Genomic DNA, 11,489 nt, shown 5'->3' with positions numbered 1-11,489 from the left:
TTCATCGTATTTTACTAGATTTTTACTTATATTTTATTTTACTGTGTTTTTACTTATATTTTATTTTATTTTTATTTTAGTAATTTTTTACTTATATTTTATTTTTATTTTATTAGAGTTTCATTTTATTTTTTTAATTTTTACTTGTGTTTCTTTTTTTATTTTTATTTTTTATGTGCAACTGTGCTACTGTGACCAAGCAGTTTCCCTTGTGGATCAATAAAGTCTAAGTCAAACAGATCTGATTTTTGTGGTATATTTCCAAATTGTTCTTAGGTAAGACTGAAGCAACCCACTTTATTAAGACACAGAAAAAAAAAACGAAATGACTGTAAAATATTTATGCCTTTGCAGATGCAGACCATTACCACTTTCAGTTAGGAACTCTAAATTTAGAGCATTAAGTAATCTCACAGGAGGTATTCATTCTCTTCTAGTTTCGGGACACACATCATTATTTCCCCTTTAGGAGAATTCAGTATCTTTTCACGGATCATTTGCTATTCTGCAGACGGGGTCGTGCAGCAGATGCCGGCGTCGGCCAGGTGAGCAGTTAAACACCTGTCATCCAGGGCTGACGCTATCGCCGAGGTCATGCCCTCTGCTGCGTTTCTGAATGATGAAACATGATGGGTTTAAAAGCTTGCTATCAATATTTTAGACCGGATATCTGGAAAGCTGACACTTTGAGGAGATCTAAATAGAGTATTTCTCCTAAAAATCTTCCTTTGGCCCTGACCTCATTCCAGTTTAATTATTTAGTTAATTTAATTTTGCACTCCAGCGGCTTTAGAAGTCAGAAATCTGTCCCGAGCGCGTGGAATATTTCCCACATTTTCTATCGCTGCACTGGCACGTGTGCGCTCGCAGATTGGAACAGCGTTTTCATACACACACATTTGTTAATCGTCGCAATCAGCCTCAGCAGCTGCAGCACTTTGTCCGACAAAAACAACAAGGCGGCGGTTTGAAACGCGGCACTTAGAGTTGGAAACACATTTTGACAGGGGAGCGCGCAGGGGCTAAAAAGTTGCCGCTGCTGTGCATCAATCACATGGTTGGTGGTTTTATTCCCAGTGGGCCGAACTTCTCCTGCATGGCCATCCGCCATCTGTGTGTGAATGAGTGAACGAGCGGCAAAACATAAAAGCACCGCGTGGAGGCAGTGCGTGCAACATTACGTGGCTTCGTCTTCACGCACCCAACGGCACTCTGCAAAATCTTTTATCACATATCAACACGGTGAACTTTAGCAAGCCGCCAAAAACAAGATCTATAACGCATAATGGTCGACTTTATTCATTTTTTATTAGTTTCTGTGGCTGTGAACACATTGTTTTCACAAACAAAATATACTTTTTTTCTGAATAATTTAAGGGTACACATTACTACTTTGAGCTTTCGGATTATAAATGTTTTATTCGTGATGCGTGTCCAAACAAATGTCAGCCTTCCAAAGCTTGATGTCAGCCACCATTTCTTTTTTTTTGTTCTTTTTTCACCCATTTGTGCAATGTCAAGACTTCAAAAACAACTTAATACAGTATTTAAATCATGTGTGGCTTTTAGATGCTGTCAGTCCCCGTAACAGCCCAGAGAATCCTTTAACTCCTGCTTCCTCCGTCAGGCAGGCTTCTCTTTCTTTTCATTTTTTATCTTCTTTGTTTTTTGCTTAAACTCAGATTCTAAGGAGAGTCCTCTGAAGTGCAGAATCAATCATTCAGGCGTCCGACGAGCTTTTTTTTTCTCCCCCCTCTCCTTCTTTTTTTCTTTTCTCCACGCCGCTTTCATCGCTGCGCGGCCTCTTCCAGGAGAGCTTGGTAGATTTCCGATTTCAGAAATCGCGGGTAACAGTCGTTCTCCATCAGGCTGTATATCAACCTCTGCGCCCTGTCGAAGCAATTTGGCCCCGGCTGAGAGATACTGTCACTGATTTCTTCTCTCGTCACACAGTCAATATTTATCTGTGTCGGAAAACAGCAGCTTTTATTTCACCTGTGAGTTCTTTCCGTTTTGGATGCATTCTTTAAAGTTGTAGTATATAAAAAAAGTCAAATTATGAAGCACAAAGAAAGAGGAGATGGCTGTAAACACACAATTTCTTTCTTTTTTTTATAGTATGAATGAATGAAGCTGTGGAGGATTGACAGTATTTGAAGTTACAGAAGTCGCACTCCGCTCATGCCTCACTCTACAGAAGCCATACCTGTCTAGGCGCATCAACTCGGACAAACTCGGCGTAAATCCTTTTGGCAGCGTCTGTCATTTCTGTCATGCTGGTAATTTTTTTGTAGTCCTCGCAGGCCAGCCAGAATAGAAGGTTCTCCTCGCTGTACTCTGTCCTCAAGAAGTCCTCAAACACCAGCTGGCCTGCTGCACGGATGGAACGGAAACACTTCATGAGTACAATTACACACACACACACAAAAAAAAAAGCTGTGAATTTGAGTCTTTAATAAAAAAGGCAGAATTATGGCAGACTATGCAAGGTCCTTAAACCGCAGGCTCGCAACCAACTATACTGTAATTACTGATGTGAAACTAAAAGACAGGTTGGAACAGGTTTTGTTGGAATTATTGCACACAACTGTGAAACCAGGTTTCATTCTCCAATATCCATTGATACAGATAAACACTTGAGAATAACATTCAGCTCAGTGGAGCAAATTTGGTTGCGCAAACACACAAGCAGACACAAGCACAAGGACGTTTTCATGATAACCACAAACAATCAATCTCAGTTTTTAAATTTTGTGCAGACAAGATAGTATACACAGATCAGGCATAACATTATGACCACCTTCCTAATATTGTGTAGGTCTCCCTTGTGCCTCCAAAATAGTGGTGACTCATCAGAGAATGGACATGGTCTTTCTGAGGGTGTCCTGTGGTGTCTGGCAACAGAATGTTGTTAGTGGGGGGTGGCCTTTGAGGGGAGGGGCCTCTGTGGATCATCCCACAGATACTTGATCAGTTTGGGATCTAGTGAATTTGCAGGCCAGGTCAACACCTTGTGCTGTTTTTCATGTTTTTTTTTGTGCATCCTGCTCGGGGTGGCTGCTGCCATCAAGGAGTGTCATTGCTATGGGGTGGGGGTGTCTGGTCTGGTCACAAGACGGTCGATTTTATTTACTTCTCCTGTCAGTGGTCATAATGTTGTGGCTGATCGGTGTATGACAGGTTCCATCTGGTCGTTAGATAATAAAAAATACAATCTTTCTGACTTTGGGTTTGTGCTGTGTGTCATTTTTAAGTTGCATATCAATTAAATAAAAAGAATGAATTGCAACGTTTGCGGCCCTGACGTCAACATTAAAGATTTAGAGGTTTTGAAGACACGTCGCGTCTAAACTAAAACGTTGCGGTTGAACCCACACAGCACAGAGACTACAGCCAGCGGGCCTGGCTGGTACGTCCTTCTACACCTGTGTGAAAGACGAATGCTCTCCATACCAGCAGGGGGCAGTAGTCCGTATCCGTCGTTCAAAAAAGAAAAACCAGAAGAGCTAGGACCTTCTTAAAAGTGGATAATATTATAAAAGTTCAAAACCTAATAAGGTAAGTAATACAAAGAGGAGAGAAAATAAAAATAAGGAAAATAAATGTATGTTCATATAAGTTCAGAACTGAAAAGAGGATTTTAAAGTCCGGGTAGCTTTTTGATTTAACAGTGATTTCGTTTCATTCTTGAACTGATGGATATTGGGTTTCCTTTCAGATTTTTTTCAATCGTAAAATAAATGCACACTTGTTTCTGTGTCATTCTTACAAAATACCCAGGATTCATTTTTATTCTTTGTTAGAAACTGTTTGGACAAATCGAGTGTATGAATTTAAAGGGCACTTCTTTCATTGTATTGTTGGCCAGATATTTGGTAGAGCAGGTTAATGCAATGCCCTGCAACCTCTGGTAACGAAACATGTCTAAAGAATCTGTTATTATACTTGTTATCTCCAGTACTGATGCCATTTAACATTAACTCTGCCTTGCGAGAGTCTTAAATAACAAGCTGGTATTGCATTGACGCAACATTGAAGCAAATTAATCACACTTTTTTTTTAAGAACTTATTTTAAATGCATCTGCAAGGATTATTTTTTACTTACTGCTCTCAGGCGTGCGCTTGATCCTGGGTATCTCCGTTCATATCGGCAGTTAATACAGATAACTTTGTTCTTGTCAAGAGAACGTCTGCCGGGGCTTTGAAATTGAAAAAGCTGTCTTCTTCTTCTTCTTTTGGGGATTTTTTTGATTTTTTTGCCAGTTTTGACATTGCAGGGCGTATTACTGCCCCCCGCAGGTTAAACTGATTTACTACAGCCACACTTCGGATTCTGCTTGCTTTCCACAGCGTTAATTTGTGTTAATGTAATTTTAACGTGTTAACGTCAACAGTCCTAATGTGAACAAACGCTCTCAGTCTCGTCACATCTACCGAGACCAACGCTTCCCACGTTTAACATACAATCAACAGCTCATTTGTGGTTGTTTCTCATTTACTACTCATCTCATTAATAGAAACTAGAGGCCAAGGGGACACGTAATTGTTTTTTTTTTGTTTTAAAATTAATGCATACTGTACTTTAGGTGAAAATCACAAGAGAAATGAGACTTCACTTAACGTTAAGCAGTTCTGTTATCTTTCACTCACATTCTCCCTCCTCATAACCGTGTTTGTCAGCTCAAAGAAGTCGGGGAACAAAGAGGCGATGCAGAAAAACTGCCAGGTATTGTGGAAGATGTCTGGAGGCCCCCTTTTAACTTCAAAACCTTCAAAACCCCAGACCCAGCATCCCGACGCGCGCTGCCTCAGCATCATATAATTGCACGCACCTACAGTATATTTCGTGTTATCTGCTCTCCGCACCCTCTTGCCCTTTGTTACGGGCGCATTCACGGAGCTGTGATGCCGACGCAGGTGTTAAATACTTAGCACGTCTTCTGGGAGAGCAAACAAACAGCTAACTGCGAGCGGCGGTGTTATTCACACAAAGTGCTGTACATAAATCACAGCTGGTGCCTTGACAGTAATTGACAGGAAACAAACCGCATTCAGGGGGCCCGCTCGCTCTCATCTGCAAATCACTCCATAACCGAGCTATCAGTCACCGCCGAGTCGACTCTTTGCAGTCGCGCGAGATGCAAAGGTGTATAAATGGAATCGGGATGCGACTGCCACATGCGCGACTATTTATTTCTGCCACTGTTTGCAGATTCGTCATACGTGTCAGCGCTTTTCTCCAGAGGGGAAATGGAGCAACACCGGGGAAGGGGGGCAAAATTTATCTTCTGGCGGGCAGTTAATCTTGACGCGGGAGACAACGCGCTAAAATATTGCAGATCAGCTAACTCCATTTTGGGGAAGTAATGAAAGAGGACAGCGGAAATGGAGGAAGAAAGGACTTATCTTCCGCTTCTGTCATTTTCAACCAGAGGCCAGAAATATGGTCAGGTGACAGCCACGAGTGAGCGTCGGCTTTATAAATGAACGCGAGCTGGTAGGAATCATCCTATCTACACCGGCAGCTCAGATTACGCCTCTTATCTATGCCGCAGCGTCGTCCTCCTTAAATATATCTCCGAAAGGGTTTGATGAACTTGAAGGAGGAATATATCCTCTATCCTCATCCTAAAAGGAGCCCGAGGGCGGATCGAGATGATGTGCGGGGCCGAGCGGCGGAGAGCTGAAAGGGTGAGAAGAGAGGACGGAGACTTGAGAGAGAGCAGCGTTTGACGTGAATGGGCTTACTTTTACAGTCCAGAAGATGGTCGAATGACTCTCCCCATGCCGCGACATCATCAACAGGAGCCCTGCAGAGCAACAAGGTCATGTCAGGTCATACAGGACTCGGGCGCATCCGTGCCAGTAATAATTAACTGTTCATCAAATAATTTAAATCCACAATTTATCTCTGCTTCCCCCATCAGATCGGCTAATTATTAACGTTTAATCGCTTAAATGTCACTTTAAAATGAACCGATATGAATCACTCACATTGTTATCAAAAGCAGCGACGGCCCTGCTCGTTTAGTCAGACTCCTAAGCCAAGAGGATGAAATTAAAGATGACTCACATCTCAGCCGATACTGGCTCTTAATTGAATAGCGGCTATCAGATCAGTCAGTGGCGTCCGCCGGATGGGAGCTCCTTCCCGACCACGGTTACATGAAAACAGATTTAAAGTTAGTTTCTTGTGCGTTATATACGTTACACTTCAACATTTCGAGCATCGAGACGTTTTTAAAGCACCATAAAATGAAACAGTTTGGTCTGAAAAGAAATAGGCTCATGTGAAAAGTGACTTTATCCTGGAAAGTTCTCCTTGGCTTAGCTTTTCGTTTGATGGCCGCCAGCAAAAATATCTTTTTGCTACACGTTGGTAGCTGTTTGCACATTTCCTAGATGCCTCAGTGATTTAGAAAGATCAGATAAAGAAAATACAGGTGACATACATCGATCAGCCACAACATTATTACCACTGACAGGAGAAGTAAATAACATTGACCATCTTGAGAGAATTCAGTGTTCTGCTGGGAAACTTTTGGACCCTCATCTAGATGGCTTTGATGGCAGCAGGCATCCCCAGCAGCCTGACACAGACACACACAGTAAAACATGAAAAAACAGCACAAGGTGTTGACCTGGCCTCCAAATTCACTACATCAAACTGATCAAGTATCTGTGGGATGATCCACAGAGGCCCCTCCCCTCAAAGCCCCCCCACTAACAACATTCTGTTGCCAGAAACTACAGGACACCCTCAGAAGGCCCATGTCCATTCTCTGATGAGTGGAGGAACCATAGAGACCTACACAATAGTAGGTCGGTGTGTATTCAAATTGCATTGCAGTGTCTGAGGTTCTGCCTTAATATAAGAGTCTATAAGAAGGATCTGGGCAATTTGCAACCTAACTGGAACTGCCCACAGGGGTAATGCACAGGAACTCAGACAGGACTATATGTAGAGGCATGAGGACAGAATGTGTACAACAGTGACAGTCACTGACAACTAGCTAACACTGTGCTGAATGCAGTAGGAAAAAATCCCTTTGGCTGTGCAGTTGACCCAAGGTAGAGCCTTTGATTTCTCTGGTCTAAGAGCTGAGACCAAAGCAGAGTTAAAAAAAAATAAGAAATAAGGAATGGATCTACATAAACCCTACAAGACCCTACAAGACCCTACAAACTCCAGATAGATTTTGACGTATATGTCAGTATAAAAAAAGCAGGTAATGTGGCGTACCCACTGTGTGAAAAACATAAAAGAAAATATATTGTGCGCTGAAAAATTATTTTAAATAAAAGTCCAATGTATAATCTGTAAACTACGCCTGACTGCTGAATTACCTGAGATGATTAGAAAACCTGTAAAATACCTCACATTTATTAGACGACTAATTGTGCTCAGTCGCTTTCCACGACTCTTTCCACAGAAAGCTGTGATTAAAGGTGTCATGCGGGCCTGCGTTGGCTCACCTCCACGTTTTAACAAAATGAATGTTTTGCAGTTGGAGCCGTTTAAACCGCCGTGCAGATTGGGCTCATTAACACATACTGAAGATTCAATTCAGTTTAATTGTAGCTTGTCTCCGCTGACTCTTATACCAAACTATAAGCGTCTCTCTGTCGTTAGTTTACTTGTTTGGAGATCTGAAAATTAGACGCAATTTTAACGATCCCCGCAGAGAAACTGGGTCGTTGCGGCGGCAGAGAATCCGATAAGAATAAGTCTGAGCGGCGAGTGTTATGCGAGGATTTACAGCGAGTGAACATGCTGGAAAGTAGAGCAAATAAATAAGAGACTGGTGTCTCCGCTGACAAAATCACATGCTCAAGCGTCTGTGCAAGGCCTGCTCACATAAGAGATCACGTCTGTGGCATATATTAATATGCATCTTGGTGGTATAAGAGAGACTATATGTCTGGTCTAGTCTAGGTGGGTGCTACATGTCTAAGTAACATCCAAACCAATGAATGCCAGGTCCAGAAATTTCCCAGCAGAACACTGAAATGTCACAAGATGGTCAATGTTATTCACTTCTCCTGTCAGTGGTTTTAATGTTGTGGCTGATGGGTGTACACACAAGTCCCCAGGGGTCCCATTACAGTTTTCTTTCAAGTGTTGCATCAAAATAAAAATGAAAAAAAGTGGATAAAAATGAGGACAAGAGCCATCTGCCCCTGTCGCACAGGACAAGCTGCTGGTGTGTCCGCAGCCTCTGGAAGACAGCGCTCCAGACAGTTGTTGTGTTTTCTTGGAACAAAGCAGAGTAATAGCCTAGTCAGAATAAAAATTCCTCATGTAACGTTCAGTCATTAAAATTTACTGCCTACTTAAATGTTTGATCCCGGTTATGTCTGTCTGGTTTGAATAAATCCATTCTTTTTTCTGCACATGTTGGCCCCATATGGGGTAAACATCAGATGGCATGTTGTTTGTGTTCATTCATTTCCTGTAACCGCTTGTCCTGTGAAGAGGCACGGGCGGGGGGCTGGAGCCTATCCCAGCTGTCATTGGGCGAGAGGCGCGGTACACCCTGGACAGGTCTCCAGTCTATCTCAGGGCTAATACAGAGAGACAGACAACCATTCACACTCACACCTACGGCCAATTTAGAATCACCAACAATTATTCAGATATTTTTATCGGTTGGAATCTGTATTCCCAATTTAAATCCGACTGAACAAATACCGTCTGACACTCTCAGCTCTCAAGATATACGTGCTGTCACGCCCCACTACAGCTGCACTGGTCTTTAATTGGTGAATTGATGGGGTTTCTTGTCTTAATTATCCCCACAACTGAGTAGATGTGGATAAAAACCCCACCTGAAGAGGACTTTTGCTGCTGCACCTCTGTGACCTTTCCACCTAGTCTGCCTATTTATCTATTGTAGTAAAACCTTTCTTTTTATAAAGTTGCCACTTTGTCTTTTGGTCCATGAGTCAGGTCATAGAAAGTGTTGGAGGATGCGGTCGCGTGTGGTCCCTCGGTCCGGGCCCGGCAATTAAAAATGCATGGCGGTGTCGAGATTTCTTTCTCTTTTCTTTTGGCATGCCATTAAGCCAGGAGCAGCAGCAGCAGCAGCCAGACTCTGGGCAGCACAGTCCAGCAGCCCGCTGCACCAAAAAAAATAAAAAATAAAAAAGCGTGTCACATAGGTCCTGTCTTCTGTGACAGCTGCCCAACTGACTGAGAATAACTCCCCAGGAATAACAAGAGAGCTGCTGGAGACTTGTGCTGCTAGCAAAACCAGCAGATTCTAGAGGACAGAATCCCATTCATCTTCTGTCTAATTCTGGGGCTCTGTGGAGCTTAAAAGCGGGTTAAAATGTCCTCCAAGAGACACGCATAGAACAGCCACTTTCTGGAGCAATGTGTGTGCATGCTTTTAAATAATAATTAAATGAAATTAACCGTTAATAATATGTACTTTAGTTCCAAATGTGGCCCTAAAGGTCGGAGATTTAGGCGATCGTCATAAGAGGCATGAAAATTAAGACACAATATGCTGTTTTACTGGTGAACAGGAAAGCGTAATTTGACATTTTATGTGTAAATTTGCAAAACCAGAATCAGATCAGCACAAAAGGATCAGTTTTCTGGCTAAGCAACCGTCCTGTGTTTGGCTCGCTACTTGCCCGAGTGCTACTGGCGTCGGTTCCTAAAAAAATAAAAATAAAATCTTGATAACAAAAAACTAATTATTTAAAAGTTGTTCGTCCAATGACGCCGCGTGGAAATGCCCCAAAGTTTTGACAGCTCACAGAGGGCTGTTTTGAACTGCACTTTTAAATGATGCATTATCAATCAGTCTCTCTGAAGTTAGGGACAAGGCATCAGAGGAAAGGCTATATCCGAACACGAGCGCACATTTTTTTTTATTTATTTTTTTGGATTGCATCAGATGCAGCGGAGAGCACATTCAGCTCAAAGAACCCTCGCTCGTCTCTGGACCCTTTTCATGTTTTCTTAGGGAGGGAAAGGGAAAGAGAGAGAGCTGCAGGCGCACTGAGAGAGAGAGAAAAAAAAAAAAACAGAAGGGAGAAACTTCCACTGAAAACCGCGCAAGATCACAGGAGCCCCATCAGAAACACTTGCTCGCAAACTCGCAGACAAGAGAGAACCATCCGCAAAACACATCCCGGTTTTATTTTAGCAACATGCTTACTGGCTGGGCAAGATCAGAGAGATTCAGTCATTACAGAAGTACAAGGCAAACCGGAGGGGAAGTAAAACATTCAGAACGCGCAACGGTACCCAAATGCTCAGCGCGAGACAACTAGTTTGTCCAAAGTCTGGAAGCCTAGAGTCAATCTGGAGCTCATACTTACAACATGTGTTTTCCGTTGCCAAAAACACTGACGAATGTTTTTCGGTGTTGTGGATGTTGGTGTGGTGTTCGACAAACTTTTCAGGCTCCTCTATCCCTGCCTGGCACCCTGGAGGTGCAAGCCTGTGCATGTTGAGTTTCAGCACAGGCGCGCCCAGGGTTGACACAAATGTCAGTATTCATTCTCGGGCTCTTCCACAGAAATTAAGTTTTATCAGAGCAAATGCACACTTTTTTTGGTTTTCCAAATCCAGCAGAATGTGATTAATGCGTTAAGCAAATCCTCAGTTTACAGTTTAAAGTGTGCAGTGACGGAGAGGCACGGCTGTGGCTGGATTTGGGTTTTGGCACTCGGGGATGAGCACACATCTGCTGTGAGAAGTGCAGTTGTCAGAGAAATATGCAAATTTAATCGCAGACGCCAAGATTTTATATACTTATAATGTCCCATATTAAATCAGAACAATTGATATAGTCATTAATAAACTACAGTGGAAGAGTTCACCAGTGCATTTATTTAGCCACCAGTACACGTGTATGTGTGCAGCTACAGTGTGCAGCGGCATAACTTCACCCTCACTGGAGGTTTTAGACCGGAGCTGGCCTTTGGATTTTCTGTAAAAACACTACAGACAAATTGAATGATGGTTAACCAAAAAAAATAAGAGACATAATGAGTTAAAGTTGGACAAAAGCTATCATGAAAATGAGCCAGCATCGGATAGTAAGAAAAAATGGGGAAACAATATCAGGATGAAGACCCCAGAGAAAGTGAAAACAACCGGGTATCTCAAATAAGATGGGCTAAAAAAATTGAATGCACGGGCTAGTTTGGTTAGCGGTTAGCGCATCATGGGGAAACTACAGACTTACACTTTATTCATCCACAAGGGAAATTGCTTGGTCACAGTAGCTCAGTTGCACATAAAACAACACTCTTGAGAACCACGAGTAAAAAAAATAAATAATAATAATAATAATGAAAAATAAAAATTAAGAAATATTCTTAAAATATATAACTAAAATAGAATAAAATAAATGAATAAAAATAAAATATAGCTAAAAATCTGGCAAAATAAAATAAAATAAAATAGTATAATCAAAAATGTACAAAATTTGCATATGAAACATTCTTAAAATATATAAATAAAATA

At 42.0% G+C, this 11,489-nt stretch overlaps 1 protein-coding gene across 3 annotated transcripts; it reads right to left on the bottom strand.

Moving 5' to 3' along the window:
• LOC311490369 (regulator of G-protein signaling 8-like) lies at window positions 1–10,461 on the bottom strand. Of its 3 annotated transcripts, none has more exons than XM_084547817.1 (5): window positions 10,337–10,461; window positions 5,996–6,148; window positions 5,750–5,811; window positions 2,207–2,373; window positions 1–1,964 (listed from the first exon to the last, which is right to left on the bottom strand). In XM_084547817.1, coding segments are annotated over exons 2-5 (408 nt in total). In that variant the 5' UTR covers window positions 5,998–6,148; window positions 10,337–10,461; the 3' UTR covers window positions 1–1,787. The 3 variants fall into 3 exon arrangements, with proteins under 3 accessions (XP_084403943.1, XP_084403942.1, XP_084403941.1); XM_084547816.1 differs by having other exon boundaries at window positions 6,075–6,148; window positions 10,337–10,460; XM_084547815.1 differs by lacking the exon at window positions 5,996–6,148 and having other exon boundaries at window positions 10,337–10,454.
• Window positions 10,462–11,489: the final 1,028 nt, after the last annotated feature.

This window comes from Chelon labrosus (assembly GCF_963514085.1).
Source record: "Chelon labrosus genome assembly, chromosome: 7".
Classification (NCBI taxonomy): Eukaryota; Metazoa; Chordata; class Actinopteri; order Mugiliformes; family Mugilidae; genus Chelon; species Chelon labrosus.
Note: the sequence above shows the minus strand (reverse complement) of the source record. Positions and strands in the feature narration are given on the sequence as shown.

Bases quoted from the DNA above. Each gene is read 5' to 3' on its own strand.
- LOC311490369 (XM_084547815.1), bottom strand. The intron at 2,374-5,749 runs GTAAGCCCATTC...CCATCCGTGCAG, and splicing joins CCATCTTCTGGACTGTAAAA to CAGGCCAGCTGGTGTTTGAG. The intron at 1,965-2,206 runs GTATGGCTTCTG...TTTCCGACACAG, and splicing joins GAGTTGATGCGCCTAGACAG to ATAAATATTGACTGTGTGAC.